At 40.0% G+C, this 19,334-nt stretch overlaps 2 protein-coding genes across 2 annotated transcripts in view; both read left to right on the forward strand.

Annotated features, from left to right (window-relative positions):
- CNTN5 (contactin 5) overlaps positions 1–19,334 on the forward strand; it is a 1,356,469-nt gene that overhangs the window by 794,448 nt on the left and 542,687 nt on the right. The window contains exon 4 of the mRNA XM_054524966.2: positions 13,067–13,288. Within this exon, the coding sequence (XP_054380941.1) occupies positions 13,067–13,288 (222 nt within the window). The remainder of the gene's footprint in view (positions 1–13,066; positions 13,289–19,334) is intronic.
- On the forward strand, positions 10,997–12,679 carry LOC134762125 (uncharacterized; the record flags this gene model as incomplete). The annotated part of the gene is made up of 5 exons (XM_063728295.1): positions 10,997–11,153; positions 11,350–11,463; positions 11,510–11,764; positions 11,796–12,428; positions 12,633–12,679. Coding segments are annotated over 5 exons (1,206 nt in total), but the record flags the coding sequence as incomplete, so codon positions are not given.

The raw sequence follows: 19,334 nt of genomic DNA on the forward strand, positions 1-19,334 counted from the left end.
ATTTCAGATACAGAGTCCAATAGTGATAACACAGTTTGATCAATCAATATTTTAGGAGCAGTAAAGTTTCTTGTAAACATACCTCTCATATTTAGGGACAGAAATAGAATTTTGAAGTTTTATTGGTGTCAGAAAATTCAGGAATATTTCAATGTAGCAAGTGATTAAATACTTTAAAATATATTTTATTATATTGACATTTTATTTTATCTTCTTCATAAATATTGCCATAAAGAATTTTAGTTCTACATATTCTAATCCACTATTTTATTAATATTTTATTTATAATATTTATAATATTTTAATATTATAACTATTATATTTATAATAATATTTTAATATAACTTATATTTATAATATTAATATTTTGTTAATATTATTTACATTGAAGGGCAATGTTATGATATCTAAAATGACCTTTTAGGTAATGGAAAAGAATGCCATTAGTTCCACGGACTGCAAGTGGTGTCAATGTCATTCTGACTTAAGGGAATACAATTTTATTAAGTAATACAAGTTCAGTTGTCCCAGGGTCATTATATTAGAAAATATTTAATGAAGATATTAATATTTACTCCTACCCAACCTCCAGCTGGAATTTCATGGTGTGAGAGCACCAGATTAATTGAGTTTTATCACAAAATCTCTGGGCCACTTTAGAAATAACTTTAATGCATGCTCCCTAAGGTCTAACCTACAAAAAGTGAGAAAATAGAAAAAGAAATGGTTAACATGTAACTAGATTCAGCTGACATCTTCAGCATAGTTATTTATTAAAAGACTGAAATTGTGGCAATAATCAATAGCTTACCAACCAAAAAGAGTCCAGGACCAGATGGATTCACAGCCGAATTCTACCAGAGGTACAAGGAGGAACTGATACCATTCCTTCTGAAACTATTCCAATCAATAGAAAATGAGGGAATCCTCCCTAACTCATTTTATGAGGCCAGCATCATCCTGATTCCAAAGCCTGGCAGAGACACAACCAAAAAAGAGAATTTTAGACCAATATCCTTGATGAACATTGATGCAAAAATCCTCAGTAAAATACTGGCAAACCGAATCCAGCAACACATCAAAAAGCTTATCCACCATGATCAAGTGGGCTTCATCCCTGGGATGCAAGGCTGGTTCAATATATGCAAATCAATAAATGTAATCCAGCATATAAACAGAACCAAAGACAAAAACCACATGATTATCTCAATAGATGCAGAAAAGGCCTTTGACAAAATTCAACAACCCTTCATGCTAAAAACCCTCAATAAATTAGGTATTGATGGGACGTATCTCAAAATAATAAGAGCTATCTATGACAAACCCACAGCCAATATCATACTGAATGGGCAAAAACTGGAAGCATTCCCTTTGAAAACTGGCACAAGACAGGGATGCCGTCTCTCAACACTCCTATTCAACATAGTGTTGGAAGTTCTGGCCAGGGCAATTAGGCAGGAGAAGGAAATAAAGGGTATTCAATTAGGACAAGAGGAAGCCAAATTGTCCCTGTTTGCAGATGACATGATTGTATATCTAGAAAACCCCATTGTCTCAGCCCAAAATCTCCTTAAGCTGATAAGCAACTTCAGCAAAGTCTCAGGATACAAAATCAATGTACAAAAATCACAAGCATTCTTATACATCAATAACAGACAGAGAGCCAAATCATGAGTGAACTCCCATTCACAATTGCTTCAAAGGGAATAAAATACCTAGGAATCCAACTTACAAGGGATGTGAAGGACCTCTTCAAGGAGAACTACAAACCACTGCTCAAGGAAATAAAAGAGGATATAAGCAAATGGAAGAACATTCCATGCTCATGGGTAGGAAGAATCAATATCGTGAAAATGGCCATACTGCCCAAGGTAATTTACAGATTCAATGCCATCCCCATCAAGCTACCAATGACTTTCCTCACAGAATTGGAAAAAACTACTTTAAAGTTCATATGGAACCGAAAAAGAGCCCGCATCGCCAAGTCAATCCTAAGCCAAAAGAACAAAGCTGGAGGCATCACACTACGTGACTTCAAACTATACTACAAGGCTACAGTAACCAAAACAGCATGGTACTGGTACCAAAACAGAGATCTAGATCAATGGAACAGAACAGAGCCCTCAGAAATAAGGCCACATATCTACAACTATCTGATCTTTGACAAACCTGACAAAAACAAGCAATGGGGAAAGGATTCCCTATTTAATAAATGGTGCTGGGAAAACTGGCTAGCCATATGGAGAAAGCTGAAACTGGATCCCTTCCTTACACCTTATACAAAAATTAATTAAAGATTGATTAAAGACTTAAATGTTAGACCTAAAACCATAAAAACTCTAGAAGAAAACCTAGGCATTACCATTCAGGACACAGGCATGGGCAAGGACTTCATGTCTAAAACACCAAAAGCAATGGCAACAAAAGACAAAATTGACAAATGGGATCTAATTAAACTAAAGAGCTTCTGCACAGCAAAAGAAACTACCATCAGAGTGAACAGGCAACCTACAAAATGGGAGAAAATTTTTTCAACCTACTCATCTGACAAAGGGCTAATATCCAGAATCTACAATGAACTCCAACAAATTTACAAGAAAACAAACAACCCCATCAAAAAGTGGGCAAAGGATATGAACGGACACTTCTCAAAAGAAGACATTTATGCAGCCAAAAAACACATGAAAAAATGCTCACCATCACTGGCCATCAGAGAAATGCAAATCAAAACCACAATGAGATACCATCTCACAGCAGTTAGAAAGGCAATCATTAAAAAGTCAGGCAACAACAGGTGCTGGAGAGGATGTGGAGATATAAGAACACTTTTACACTGTTGTTGGGACTGTAAACTAGTTCAACCATTGTGGAAGTCAGTGTGGCGATTCCTCCAGGATCCAGAACTAGAAATACCATTTGACCCAGCCATCCCATTGCTGGGTATATACCCAAAGGACTATAAATCATGCTGCTGTAAAGACACATGCACACGTATGTTTATTGCAGCACTATTCACAATAGCAAAGACTTGGAACCAACCCAAATGTCCAACAATGATAGACTGGATTAAGAAAACGTGGCACATATACACCATGGAATACTATGCAGCCATAAAAAATGATGAGTTCATGTCCTTTGTAGGGACATGGATGAAATTGGAAGTCATCATTCTCAGTAAACTATTGCAAGAACAAAAAACCAAAAACCGCATATTCTCACTCATAGATGGGAATTGAACAATGAGAACACATGGACACAGGAAGGGGAACATCACACTCTGGGGACTGTTGTGGGGTGGGGGGAGGGGGGACGGATAGCATTGGGAGATATACCTAATGCTAGATGACGAGTTAGTGGGTGCAGCACACCAGCATGGCACATGTATACGTATGTAACTAACGTGCACATTGCACACATGTACCCTAAAACCTAAAGTATAATAATAATAAATTAATTAATTAATTTTTTAAAAAAAGACTGAGCAACTGATGAAAATTTTACTCTGAAAAGAAAAGGGTATGGGTTTGAGGAGAGTGGGTAAGATGCTAATTATCCATCCTGTATGATGGGAGACTAAATGGACCAGGAAAGTGAAGTAGTGTTTCCTGGAAACTCAAAAGGCCTACTGGAAGTCAGTTATCACACATTGAGTTCTTCCTTCCAAACCCTGAAGAGGAATATGGAGAAAAGATGGGTACATGTTGCTTTAGCCAATAGAATCACAAGAGTATATACTTGTGGAGTTTTCTATAGATACATAGAGTCTATTCATATCCAAATCTTTTCTTTTAGAATTTGTTTTTGGGAATACACCTGTTAGGAAAATAAAAAATGTAATCATTTCCTTTCTGCTCTTCACTTTTTCACTTCCTCAGGGTAAAATGAATATGACAATTCGGTATTCATGTTCTCATTTTGTGACCCAATCAAAGCTGGAAAGGGTAAACTCAATATTCAGTTATACCCACAAGAGTGGTACAGGATAATAACTAAACTCTAGATAATAATAACACAAAGTAATACAGAAAATGTATTGAGTTCTTACTATAAGACAGGCATAGTTTTAACTGTTTTCTATATATTACTTTATTTGATCTTTGCAACAATCTGTGAGGGAATTCCTATTGCTATCCTCAATCTAAAGTCAAGGAAGCTAAATCACAGAGCTATTCCTATCTTGCTCAAAGGCACAGAGATATTACGATGTGGAATCTAGATTTGAATTCATGCCATCCGACTTTGGAACCTCTATTGCAAACAGATTTACTGACAGAGCTAATCTCACACAAAAATTTCATTCAGTAAAATGAGTGGCCAAGATGGAGGAGGAGGATATATGCATCGTAGCCAAGAGTGGAGCTTCTATTCCCAGGAACTGAGCCATGATGGCGGTACTGTAAGAATACAACATGTTGGCAAGTTTTCATTCAAAGGCACTCTGCTTTTTTTTTCTCTCCTTTATGTTTATTACATGTATTATAGTTCTTGGTTTTATAAATTTTTAGAATAATTTTGTTTGTTTAACGTTCCTCTACTAATATTTTACCAGTTGGTAAAATCCTCTACCAATACTCCCAGATTGTAAATTCCACAAGTCACGTATCATTTGTGGTTTATTCATGACCATATCACTTGTTCCTAACCCATCGTAGGCATTCATTAAAGAGTTATTGAAAAAATATCAATGAAGGTTGAATGAGAAAATTTGGAAAAAAGAATGTTAAAGGTTGCTGAAAGAATGTGAGGGATTATGTGTACAAGGAGTCTGGTCCAGACCCCATCAGAGCATCACTCAGCATTTCTATTTCACTGAGCCTCTGAATTCTGAGCCTAGAATTTGGATCAAACCTACTCTGCTATTTCTTTAAGTGACAGATCTTGGGGTGATGAATAAAAACAGTTTCTGAATCCTGAGTGTGATTTACCAAATGGTCTATCTTAGAAGACACCTTTCCATGACAGAAGTGTGGAAATTGTTAGGGTCTGAAGCAAAACCACAAAAAGAGAGTAGAGAGGTTTTTGTTTTATTTTGTTTTACTAAAAGTAGGAGTTTGAAAGAGCATAGGAAAATATTGGAATATGAAAGACAGAAGTGAGTTCAAGTAACTGAGACTAAAGATGAAATTCCTCTGGGAGGGAGCTGAAGTCTATGAGTAAGATCATTTAAAGGGTACTTTAGATGGAGAAAAATGTTTCCTAGGGTATGCCAACATTGAAGAGACAAAGAAGAACTAGAAAAGGAGATAAAAAGTTTCCAGTGAAGTAGGTATAAAGACATGAGGTTGTGGTATCTTGGAATTACATAAAGACAATATTCAAAGGAAAAAGAAATAACTGCGTCATACACTCCTAATAGGTTTAATGTAGTGAAAAATGGTCCTTAAACTTAGCAATATCCTGGTACTTTTTATCTTTAAAGAGAGACATTGTGGAATGATATAAGCAAGAGATCTTATAAAAGTTCAAGGGAAAAAAGGGGGATAATAATTGAATACTTTTACCATATATAGCACTTTTAAGGAGTCTTGTTGTAATAAAAATTAGGTGAGAGGAATGATAAGGTCATGATAATTTTATTTAAAAGAGAACTTTTTTATAGTTATGAGAACATTCTAACAAACATACACAAAATTGATGCTGAAAGAGAGACAGAAGGACTCATCTGGAGAGATGTCCTTGAACAGTCAAGATGGAATGGAATTCAATATACACAAATACAGGGATTGGCCTTTAAGAGATGTACAGACATCATTCATGTGACTCAGCTCATATTAATGAAACAAGGCTGAGTGCATGTGTGTACAGGCAGATGGTGGGAGCATGTGAGGGACTATCTTTTCTGATTGCCTCTATTTTCTTAATAAAATAGGAAGCACCATCATCAAGAAGGTCAGAAAGGTATGGGTTTGAGGAGAGAGGGTAAGATGCTAATTATCCATCCTGTATTATGGGAGAGTAAGTGGACCAGGAAAATGAAGTAGTGTTTCTTGGAATCTCACAAGGTCCACTGGAAGTCAGTTACCACACATTGAGTTCTTTCAGCATGATACTGTATTCTTCTCTGGCTACAGAGTATGTTGATAGTTGGACTTAAATTAGCAGGGGAAAGCGTTAGCCTGGGAAAAAAAACAGTCCAGGGTGAGGAGCAGTGTGCCTGAAGGTGCATTGAAGGAATTGAGTAAGGTTACGAATTATGAACTTTAACCTAGAAATGGAGGGAGTTGAGGAAATGAGAGCAGGGTGCAAAAGAGTGAAAGAGTGTTAAGATCAGTAGATTGTAGGTCTTGAAGTAGTTGAGATGCCAAACAGAGAGAGATGAAATTATGTATTAGTCTGTTCCCACTCTGCTATAAAGAACTTCCCCAAACTGAGTGATTATAAAGGAGAGATTTAATTGACTCACAGCTCCATGTGGCTGGCGTGGCCTCAGGAAACTTACACTTATGATGGAAGGCAAAGGGGAGGCAGGCACCTTCTTCACAAGGTGGCAGTAGAGAGAATGACTGAAGGTGGATCTTGACAAACACTTATAAAACCATCAGCTCTCATGAGAACTCACTATCACAAGAACAAGGGGGAAACTGCCCCCATGATTCATTTACCTCCCTTTGGTTTCTGCCTTCACACCTGGGGATTGTGAGGATTATGGAGATTATAATTCAAGATGGGATTTGGGTGGGAACACAAAGTCTAACCATATTAAATAATATAAGATGTACAGAAAAACACACTTAAATGTAGGAAGGGGATGCAGCTATATTCCACCCTCAACAGATTTCTGCATTTGTTAAATTAATTTAGTCTCACAAAGTTGAGTGTTAAACAAAGTCCTATCAATGAAACAACATTTCCCACTTATTTATGCTAATATATTTTCAGAGATGACTGAGGAGTGGGGAGACTCTGAGGAGATGTCATGGAAAAGGGCTGGGCAGCTAAGAGGGCACCAAGTTGGAGAGTTAAAAATATCCCTGAGAGAGGAAGAGACCCCACAATACCATAAATCAGTTGCACTAAGACCATAAGACTGATGAAAGCCACTTTCTAAGGACTGGGCTTATATGTCAAATAGAATGGAAATGATAATGCAGGGGTTTCAGACCATGTCCAGATCTTGAAAAGTCCTCTTCATCCCTTATCTCTGAACTCACTTTTACTGAACTCTGTGTGCAGTGCCCTGTGTAGAGCAGGCAGGAAGCTGTGATACTGCTGTGTGCACACCCTCTGCAGGACCAGCTTCTCCACACCTAATACACTTGAATTGATTGAACAAAAGTGGGTCTCTGTTGAGGGCGAAACATAACTGAATCCCCTTCCTCTGCTGAAATTCAAGTATTGGCATTTCTGTCTATTTCATCTTATTATTCCATCTCTTTTTGTCTAGGATCCCAACTCCTTTAAGACTTAAAATCGACTGATCTGAATATCCTTTCAGTTTCTGCACCTTCCTCCTATTTCCTCAATTCCCTCCCTCTCCAGGTTAGAGTCGGTGCTCCATAACATTGTTCACTTCCTTCAATGAGCCTTCAACTACACTGCCCTTCACCATCAATTATTTTCACAGACTAACCTCTCTAACCCCCAATTTAAATTCAACTATTAATAGACTATAGCTAGAGAACACTGATCTTCAAAACTATTGACTGCTCCCTTGTCTGTATTGAAAGACTTTCACTTCCTTTCACTTTGTGACATTCCACTTTCCTACTTTTTTCTTTCCCTTTCCAGATCGAGTAGCTCTGCTTTTTTTCAAAAAAAATGCTAATGTTGGTCAAAATTCCATTTTCAACACCCTATTTCTTATTTCACATACTTCCTTGGCAAGCTTACCTATTCTCAGTTTCAATAACCATCTATTTGGTTACCATTTCATAATCTCTCTGACGAACCTGCATGTCCCTTACGTTTGCAGAGTCTTAACATCAACATGAATGTTCTGGAGGCACCATAGACTCTCCACGTGTCTAAAACTGAATTCATGAGCCTTTACCTCAAGCTCTTGCCTTTTCCTGCATTTTTATCTATCTTCTAGTGGAGTCAACCTTGCCTGATTTTTCACTTTTCTTTAGTGCCTCCAATCAAATAAACCAATAATCTTATTTACTATTCCCATACGTATTATCTCCCTATTTCTGACCAATCTTTGCCTATATTACAGCTTTAGACCCTTGAGTCATCTTTATTCGGTCTTGTTCAAATATGGCACTACAGCCAGAGTGATCTCTCTAAAACTTACGTTGCTCTCCTTTCAAAGCTGTACCAGTTCAACATGACATGATAGACGTTTCATCATCGGCACCTTGTTTACTTATTCAGCCTTACATGTCCTCCCACCTCTCCTTCATACTCTGCACTCCTATTTTAATCCACCAAGCAGGCCATGGTGCCTTTACTTTCTAGGTTTTTATATATTTTCTTCCCTGTCTAGAGTATCTTTCTTTCCCTACTGAAGACTTGACTGAGCTAATCACTAATGAACTTTCAGGACTCAGTTTAGATAGAATATCCACTGGAAAGCATTTTCTGATGACTTAAAGCTTAATGAGAGTTTTCTCTACCCATGCGGGGAGCCCATAGGTCCTTGAATTTACTTTTATATCACACGATACTAACATTGTATGAATACTGCCTTTTTTTCCCACTAGATCATAGCTCCTTGAGGGCTAGGGCAGGATTATTCACTTTTGTTTCCCTAGCGTTCGGCACCTACTAAGTAGTTATCACATGTTTGTTGAATGAATGCTTGAATGAATGAATGAATCAGTTGCCACATTTCTAGTAACAGCTTTGGGTTCACATTAATTGATGAAAAGGGAATCTTTACTGCAACACATAAAACTGATTACATAACAAAGGAAGACCTGGCGTAGTGCGCTTAGCCAAATTAGCACTTGGCTCATCTCTGTATGGAGTGGCACAAGCCCATTTCTGTACCACTTAGTATTTGGTTAAAACATGTATAAGATTCATAGCCACAATGATGTTCCTGGCTTTTTAAACCTCATTATGGCCTTTCTACTTTCCAAGTTTTTCATTGATTATTCTTATCTGGCTTTAAGAACTATAAACCACATTATCATACTTCACTGTAATTGTTAACTCCAGTCTGGGATAGTTGTTTTTTTTTTTCCGTTATAAATGAGCAGGGCAGAGAGTTAAAACACAAAGCAATAGATTGCACTGAGAAATGAATAGGTTCAGAAACTACAGCTACAAACTACTGTAAAGGAAAACTCATTCACTTGTCATTACCTTATACCTCTAGGTGCCAAAACTTGCATTTAATTCCATGTTTTAAAGGAGATTTTATGTCTACCCATAATCTGTTCACATATAGTTTGCCCAAGGGAGGTTAGGTCTTTTCAGTTAAAATTGATCCACCTTCATCAGACTTGTGGTTGACCAGCAAAGAGTCAAGGACATGAATCTCTTAACACCTCCTGATGGTCTTGGGCTACACATATCACGCTTATTTTAAGTGTGGAAAACATCTAAAAATATACTTTTTAGAGTTTCATAGAAATCATATTTACAACTTCACAGAAAAGAAAATGTTAAACTTAATTTGATGCTTAACACCTAAAGTGTTATTTTCAAATCACAGAAAAATGCTTTTTGCATTCTAAAATACCTGTATAAGACAGCATAATTATTCTAAATAATTTTAATTAATTATGAGAAAGCTTACTTACAGTGATACATTTTTTTAATCAAAAATTTAGTTTGCAGTGATTAAGTTTAAAGGCCAGATACTCTGAACAAAACTACCTGATTCTTTATTTTATTTATTTATTTTTTTGATTCAGGGTCTTTGCCCTGTTGCTGGTCTGGAGTACAGTGGCATGATCGCAGCTTACTACAGCCTAAACTTCCCAGGCCCAAGCAATCCTCCCAGCTCAGCTTCCCCAGTAGCTGGAGCTACAGGCATGTGCCACCACATGTGGCTAACTTTTTGTGCTCTTTGTGTAGATGGGGTCTCACTTTATTGCTTTTGCTGGTTTTAAACTCCTAGCTGAAGTCATTCTCCCGCCTCGGCTTCCCTGAGTGCTGGGATTAAAGGCATGAGCCGCCGTGCCTGGCCACAAACTGCCAGAGTCTTAGAAGTATTTCCAAGATCAGCAAATTGTCCAGCTTAATTGATACTGGACATATAAAAAAATTTCCAATTTCTTATTTCTCTTTAGAGTTCATCATAATTAGTTTGTATTTTTTTAAAATTTGATCCATATACTAAACTTATTGTTTCTTATGGACATAAAGGAAAGTTAGTTCAATCCATTTCAGGCCGGATGCTCAATCTTTCTAACTAAACACCTTAGGAATTAAAATATGAAATTTATCAATTATCAATAAAAATGAAAATTTCATCATTGTTTCCCCACTTAATAGTATTAATCTGTATACATTAATTAATAAAACCTAGAAAATAAATTTCATTCAATTTTTTTATGTTCCATAGTGAATTTGACTACTTTTCAAGAACATGAGGTATTACTTAGAGCCTAGTCAAAACACATGTGCTACATTGAACACACCTCCTACTACATAATAAATTTTAGTAAATGAAGTTCCTATCTATATTTGTAGAATATAAGTGAAATGTTGGTTTCCTCACTGCATCTTAATACTAAGGAAATAACTGATCTATGTGAATGGGTACAGTAATATTAAGGTAAACTTTTAAAAGTTAATTTACAAATTTTCCTGACAGAGTATAAAGCTTGGGCTTTTGACTGTCCTGCCTTCTTTCCTGCTTACCTCTCTCTTGACTGTCTTCCCTTCTTTCCTACTTACCTCTCTCTCTCTACTTGCTTTCTTCCTTCCCTTCCACCATCATTTTTCCTTTTCCCTCCCCTCCCCTCCCCTCTCGTCCCCTCCCCTCTCATCCCCTCCCCTCCTCTCTCCTCCCCTCCCCTCCTCTCTCCTCCCCTCCCCTCCTCTCTCCTCCCCTCCCCTCCTCTCTCCTCCCTCCCCTCTCCTCCCCTCCCCTCCTCTCTCCTCCCCTCCCCTCCCCTCCCCTCCCTCCCCTCCCCTCCCCTCCCCTCCCCTCTCCTCCCTTCCCCTCCCCTCCCCTCCCCTCCCCTCTCCTCCCCTCCCCTCCCCTCCCCTCCCCTCCCCTCCCCTCCCCTCTCCTCCCCTCCCCTCTCCTCCCCTCCCCTCTCCTCTCCTCCCCTCCCCTCTCCTCCCCTCCCCTCCCCTCTCCTCCCCTCTCCTCCCCTCTCCTCCCCTCCCCTCCCCTCCCCTCTCCTCCCCTCCCCTCCCCTCTCCTCCCCTCCCCTCCTCTCCCCTCCTCTCTCCTCCCCTCCCCTCTCCTCCCCTCCCCTCCTCTCTCCTCCCCTGCCCTCCTCTCTCCTCCCCTCCCCTCTCCTCCCCTCCCCTCCCCTCCCCTCCCCTCTCCTCCCCTCCCCTCCCCTCCCCTCTCCTCCCCTCCCCTCCCCTCCCCTCCTCTCTCCTCCCCTCCCCTCCTCTCTCCTCCCCTCCCCTCCTCTCTCCTCCCCTCCCCTCCTCTCTCCTCCCCTCCCCTCTCCTCCCCTCCCCTCTCCTCCCCTCCCCTCCTCTCTCCTCCCCTCTCCTCCCCCTCCCCTCCCCTCTCCTCCCCTCCCCTCCCCTCCCCTCCCCTCCCCTCCCCTCCCCTCCCCTCCCCTCCCCTCTCCTCCCCTCCCCTCCCCTCCTCTCCCCTCCCCTCCCCTCCTCTCCCCTCCCCTCCCCTCCCCTCTCCTCCCCTCCCCTCCCCTCCCCTCCCCTCCCCTCTCCTCCCCTCCACTCCCCTCCCCTCCCCTCCACTTCCCTCCCCTCCCCTCCCCTCCCCTCCCCTCCCCTCCCCTCCCCTCCCCCCTCCCCTCCCCTCCCCTCTCCTCCCCTCCCCTCCCCTCTCCTCCCCTCCCCTCCCCTCTCCTCCCCTCCCCTCTCCTCCCCTCCCCTCCCCTCCCCTCTCCTCCCCTCCCCTCCCCTCCCCTCTCCTCCCCTCCCCTCTCCTCCCCTCCCCTCCCCTCCCCTCCCCTCTCCTCCTCTCCCCTCCCCTCCCCTCCCCTCTCCTCCTCTCCCCTCCCCTCCCCTCCCCTCTCCTCCCTTCCCCTCCCTTCCCCTCCCCTCTCCTCCCCTCTCCTCTCCTCCCCCTCCTCCCCTCTCCTCCCCTCTCCTCCCCTCTCCTCCCCTCTCCTCTCCTCCCCCTCCTCCCCTCCCCTCCCCTCTTCTCCCCCTCCTCCCCTCCTCCCCTCCCCTCCCCTCTCCTCCCCTCTCCTCTCCTCCCCTCTCCTCTCCTCCCCTCTCCTCCCCTCCCCCTCCTCCCCTCCCCTCTCCTCCCCTCCCCCTCCTCCCCTCCCCTCCCCTCCCCTCCCCTCCCCTCCCCTCCCCTCCCCTCCCCCCCCTCCCCTCCCCTCCCCTCCCCTCCCCTCCCCTCCCCTCCCCTCCCCTCCCCTCTCCTCCCCTCCCCTCCCCTCTCCTCCCCTCCCCTCTCCTCCCCTCCCCTCCCCTCTCCTCCCCTCCCCTCTCCTCCCCTCTCCTCTCCTCCCCTCTCCTCTCCTCCCCTCTCCTCTCCTCCGCTCTCTTCCTCTCCCCTCCCTCTCCTCTCCCCTCCCCTCCCCTCCCCTCCCCTCTCCTCTCCCCTCCCCTCCCCTCCCCTCTCCTCTCCTCTCCTCCCCTCCCCTCCCCTCCCCTCTCCTCTCCTCCCCTCCCCTCTCCTCCCCTCCCCTCTCCTCCCCTCTCCTCCCCTCCCCTCTCCTCCCCTCCCCTCTCCTCCCCTCTCCTCCCCTCCCCTCTCCTCCCCTCTCCTTTCCTCCCCTCTTCTCCTTTCCTCCCCTCTTCTCCTTTCCTCCCCTCTTCTCCTTTCCTCCCCTCTTCTCCTTTCCTCCCCTCCCCTCTTCTCCTTTCCTCAATATTATAGCTAGTAGAATTTTCAGAAAATATTAAAAAATATAAATAACATTTTTTCACACTCTCACTGTAATCTGAATTTGCTTGCAGCTCCAAAGGTTTTCAGTAATGTCTTCAAAAGAAACAATTTTCATAAGAAAAAATAAACTAGTTTCCTCAAAATTCAGATTTTATTGTACTTTTTCTCTTACAGAATATTCAAAAGCTCTTCCTGGTCTCTCCACTTCATATGCTGCTTTGTTAAGAATTAAGAAGAGTTCATCTTCATCTCTCTTTGGTTCCAAAACCATACCACGATACAGCAGCTCTTCATTAGGAACACTGAGTGCTTCTTCACCCAGCTGGCGAGGGGCAGCTCAGAATTATTATTCCCCCATCAATCTTTATCATTCCTCAGATGCCTTCAAACAAGATGGTAAGTGTCAAAGGAAAATGGCTCCAGATAGAATAAAGGAGGCAAAGAAGACTTATTTAATACTGCTGCAGTAGAGCTCAAAGACTATTCCAGTAGGAGAGAGTGATTGAACTCAACTCTGCTAAAAACGAAAGCAGGAGAGTTTTTAAAGCTGGGGTGAGCTAGTAGAAAACTGGAGGATGTTAGGGGAGATACTGGTTAATGTGACTAGGCCATCTGTGTTTATTGACTGGTGCTTATTGAAATTAGGCTACTACCTTCTCATAGAGACTGGGAGATAGAGACCCTGTTTCTTGATGGTTTCATTTCAAATGGAGAGCTCCCAGGCCTTGAGACAGACATTACTGGGTTATAAAAATGACAAGAGCCTGTGTTGGTTGTAAGTTAGTCTTCTGTTCTAAACATCTTTAAAGGATTTGTATGCATTATTATTTAATTGCACTCTATACCAATTATAATTTAGGATTAAGAATAAATACTCTCATAGAATGAAAGTAAAAGTAGACATTTTTGGAAGGCCAATTTGACAATGAATATCAGAAACGTAAAACAGGCCTATCCTTCAATCCAGTGGTTTTATTTCTGGAAGTGTATTCTGTGTAAGAAAATAATAGAGCACACAAAGATAAGTATATACTTAGCATTACTTACGAATGGAAAATAAGAAAAAATCTATATATCCAACACTAAGATATCAGTTAAATTAAGGACTGCTCTACAGCTATTGGCTTTATAGTTTGAACAACATTTTCTAGATGTTCTCTACCTTTGTCGTTTTTGGATCTATCGACAAAATAATGCCTGGTTCATTAATAGCAAGACAAACTGGCACCTGTTATTACTAGTCTCTGTCCAGTCTATTTTATATAGATATGCCATTCAGTTTTCTCAACACACATGTGAAGTAGATATTGTTACCACCTTCTATAGAAATGAAAACTCCATGACAGATAAGTATTTTTCACAAGGTCACACTGCTAATAGGTATCATAGCCAATTTTCATTCACATCAGCAATGATTTTAAGACTAGTACACTTAGGCTGCATTTCATTTATGACTGATGAAAGATAAACATTCAAAGATACATCTTGAAGGAACTAAGATATTGGAAAGATTCTGGGAATGTCAATTATTAGGTTGTGGTGCCAGGTGCAGGCAAACTTATCCTTTGTGATTACACCAATTGGTGCCATGTGGAGCATTGTCTCCTAGTGTTGGCATCTAAATTGTATGTAAGCATGGTGTTAGAACTCGAAAAATGTTTTATTTTCCAAAATACTTACACTTAATATAAGTTTTTAACTTTCTATTACCTTAAGCCTAATATGAAACATATTTTCTGTAGGCATTATTATCTTATGGAGTGGCATTAAGGTAGAAAATCAAGTGATCAGAACTGTGGTCTACTTTTATAGTCGGTATAATTTTCAGCCAACTAGTGTTCTGCCTGTTTGTTCTCTTGTGTCAAATGGAAGTTAAGGTAGACACAATGGTAAATATAAGTATGAATTCAAATCCATGAAAATGATGAAAATAATAAATATTGGGACATAAGATGGAGCCAGCTGTGAGACCAGTTCAAGGTGTCTACTATTAACGCCTGTACACCTACTGTGAACTGGTCCCATTTTGGGTAATTAGCAGACAGAAAGAAAATCTGGTCAGTTACATATTTCACAGTATTTCAGACATTAAAATGGAATCGTTATTCAGTAAAAGCATAACTCTCTGACACTCTGATTAGACAATTTTTTTTTTTCTGGAAGATCCTCATTAGGAGTTTATTATTTGATATAATGGCAAGTGACCTGAACATTACTTTTACTGTACCCATAATAATGAGTTTCATCTGTTTCAATAAAGGCAGATGAAACCCAAACAGAAACAACAAAATGAGAAGGAGTAATTCTCTAAAACTGTGCTCCTCAATCTTTACAGATAAAACCCTTGTTAAAGTAAGAGCCCCCTTCAAAGATCGAGGTAGGGCAAGATAATATCACTTACAAAAAGCTCCCAGGTGATGGTAATGGTGATGGTGCTGGTCTGTGGATGATACTGAGTGACAAGGCTCTAAGCTGGAAACCAATTTAATATAATTTGGTCCTCTGCTAATCTAGTTTAATCCATATTTTAGAGTATATGGAAGAATGGATAATCTGAGTATTTTCCAAGTAGTCTTCCATAACTACTGTTTTCTCTTCTGAGCATTTTATAAATCTTAGCTGGATGTGACTTTGAGTTCTTTTTCTCTGACAAGAGTCTGACATATGGCTTTTGTCAGGTAATTCCCTTTAGCCTTAATAGAGAGTAAAGCTGAGGTTGACATGCTCTTATGAAAAATGAGAAAACTAACAGAGCCTGAATAGAAAGTCATCCCACTCCTGTTCAGAGTTAAGCCAAGAAGTACCCCAGACAGAGCAAAGATTTTTATGAAAAATATAAAGACTCACCTTGCAGAACAATTTGGGGAAGCAATTCTACTTCCGGATATACAACTTGGAGAAACCTTCCCATATAAGTACAAGGAAATAAAACACATCTTCGCCGCAATATGTTTAAGAGTAAAGGTTGGAAGCAGATGTCCATCAGAGGGGGAATGGTTACGTTGTATTATTTTTATTTAATGGAGAACTAAAACTGTTAAAGTGAATAGAAAGAAAATGGATAGACCTCAAAATAGAGAGTGAACAAGGTAAGTTATGGAGTATTATATATAATATGATATGACTTATGAAAAACAATGGAAAAATAGATCCTATTTATGGATACACATAAGTGGTATAATTTTAAAACATGAAGTTGAGATAGCAATTTGACTGCAGTGCTTACCACTGAGGACAAAGGGAGAATGAGAGCAGGAAATAAGTACCAGGAGAGGAAATATACATTATCTCACCTTAGTGATACTTTATTTCTTGAAAGAAAAAATCTGAAATAAATATAACTCCTGTAGTGACTAGACACTAAAATGTCTCTCAGTAATTCTCACTTCTTGGCATTTACAATGTAATCTCTCACTTTATCTGTTGGCTATGGCTATTAACTTGCTTCTGGAGAATAGATTATAAATAAAGTAATGGGATATGACTCCCAACAATGGGTTACAAAAGCCACTGGCTTCCATCTTGTTTGTCTTTTTTGCTTTCTGGCTTGCTCATATTAATGGAAGTCAGCTCATGCTGAGAGCTGTCCTATTGACAGGCCCACTGGGAGTGGCCTCTGGCCAACAGCCCAAGAGTAAGTGAGGGACTCAGTCCAACACCCCTAAGGAATTTGAATCCTATGAGTAGTCATGTGAGTGAGTTTACACGTGTATCCGTACCTATTGGAACATTGGGATGAGACAGCCTCCCACCTTTTGAAAGACACAGAGCAAGGGTTGAGCCCCACCTGCTTCCCTGACCCACGAAGGCTGTGAGGTAATAAACACATAATCTTTTATCAGGGGACCTGCACCGATAATCACGTAGGTTCTTTTCTATTTTCCTAAGCGTCGGCTGGCTTGAGAAATAAAAGGACAGAGTAAAAAAGAGAGAAATTTTAAAGCTGGGTGTCCGGGGGAGACATCACACATTGGTAGGATCCGTGATGCCCCACAAGCCACAAAAACCAGCAAGTTTTTATTAGGGAGTTTCAAAAGGGGAGGGAGTATACGAATAGGTGTGGGTGACAGACATCAAGTACTTAACAGGGTAAAAGAATATCACAAGGCAAGTGGAGGCAGGGCGAGATCACAGGACCACAGGACCGAGGCGAAATTGAAATTGCTAATGAAGTTTTGGGCACCACTGTCATTGATAACATCTTGGGTTTTGAGATCAACCAGTCTGACCAAAATTTATTAGGTGGGAATTTCCTCTTCCTAATAAGCCTAGGAGCACTATGGGAGACTGGAGTTTATTTCATCCCTGCAGTCTCAACCATAAGAGACAGGTATGCCCCAGGGGGGCCAGTTCAGAGACCTACCCCTAGGTGCGCATTCTCTTTCTCAGGGATGTTCCATGCTGAGAAAAAGAATTCAGCAATATTTCTCCCATTTGCTTTTGAAAGAAGAGAAATATGGCTCTGTTCTGCCCGGCTCACCAGCGGTCAGAGTTTAAGGTTGTCTCTCTTATTCCCTGAACAATTTCTGTTATCCTGTTCTTTTTTCAGGGTGCCCACATTTCATATTGCTCAAACACACGTGCTGTACAATTTTTGTAGTTAACGCAATTATTACAGGGTCCTGGAATGATATACATCCTCCTCAACTGACAGGATTAAGAGAGTAAAGTAAAGACAGGCATAGGAAATCACAAGGGTATTGACTGGGGAAGTGATAAGTGACCATGAAATCTTTCCAATTTATGTTTAGAGATTGCAGTAAAGACAGGCATAAGAAATTACAGAAGTATTAATTTGGGGAACTAATAAATGTCCATAAAATCTTCACAATCCACGTTCTTCTGCCATGGTTTCAGCCTGACTGTCTGTTTGGGGTCCCTGACTTCCCTCAACAATCTTTGTTCATTTTCTGGGTTTCCTTTCTACTATTTTTACTATAATTCTATATTTCTGCAGAAAATCATTCTCATAGTTTTATAGCTTTAAAGTTTCCTTTACACGTTTCATCTATTTTAAGTTGCTGTGTCATCTTGTGATCATCTCAACAGGCTGGTATTCTTTTCTAGGAAGCCAGTTCCTATATTCAGCCCAGATTTGTTTATTCAGGTCTTGATTATTCATTCTTCTTTGTTGTCCTTTATATTTTCTACAAGGCGTACTTTTTAGTCCTATTTGTTACATAAACAGATGCTGCAGAGAAAATTTGAAAAAAAAAAAAAAAAAAGGCAAATGCTGCAATTAGAAGAGATATAATTCCAATCGTCCTACTATTTTAGTTGCTCATAGTTTATATTAAATGTATTCTTTATTCATTACATTAGAAATTGTCAAATATTGAAAACATAAAGGAAATAATAATTTCATGAAAGTGTCTTGTGACTATATATTAACTTTATTAAACTTTAATATTTTTCCAAATTTCAGTATTTTTTGACATAAAATTCGAGTTGAGTGTTCTTGAGTATTTTGCTTGGATTGTGTCTCACACTTTCTCCACTCTTAGAGGAACCACTATACTTATTTTGTCCTTTACATGCATATATTTATATTTCTATATTTATGAAGCCTATAAAGTATATGCACTGTTCTTTAAAATTTTTATGTCAGTGATACTGTGTATGTCAGTCATGATCCACCTTTTCTGGATCAACATTATATCCTAGAGATTCATGTATCTTGGTATCTTCAGTTCTAAGTTCATTTCATTTTCTGTAAAGCATACCACACTAGGACTCAATTACAGTTTCTTTATTCATTCCCTTTTTGTAAATATTTAGGTTGTTTTAACTTTACACTGTTACATGTCAAATGCATTTTTTCAAGCCTCATTGGTAATTGTATTATATGTATTTTAGGAGTGCAATTTTTATATAAAAGCATTGTAACACTTCCAGATACTGTCAGATTGCTTTCCAAAGTGATTGACACTTCTCCCAACTTTATTGTATGAGTGTTCATATTTCTCCACATTGTCGCCAACATAAAATTTTTTGGCAATCTCTTGAGTATAGTATACCATTTTATTGTGGTTTAGTTTGCATTTTCTTGACTAGTGAGGTTGAAATTTCATGTAAATATTGGACATTCTGGTTTTTTCTAATGCATATCTCTTATTCATATATGTTGACTGTTATTTCTGTTAGAATATTTTACTTACATTTAACTGTAGGAAATTTACAAATCAATTGGTCACTAATTGGTTAAATGCATTACAGATATATTTTCTCAGAATGTAACTTATCTTTTTACTTTGTTGGTAGTATCTTTAGTTAAACAGAATTTTTTTATTTTGTGTAATGAAATATAGCAATATTTTCCTTTGTAGTCTGTGCTTTTCATGTCCTAAAAAAAACCCTTTTACCTTAAATTTTTATTTCCTTCCAAATTTAAATTTTGATTTTCGTATTTAGGTGTTTAAACTACACGACATTATTTTTGCAT

Source organism: Pongo abelii, chromosome 9, assembly GCF_028885655.2.
Source record: "Pongo abelii isolate AG06213 chromosome 9, NHGRI_mPonAbe1-v2.0_pri, whole genome shotgun sequence".
Taxonomy (NCBI): Eukaryota; Metazoa; Chordata; class Mammalia; order Primates; family Hominidae; genus Pongo; species Pongo abelii.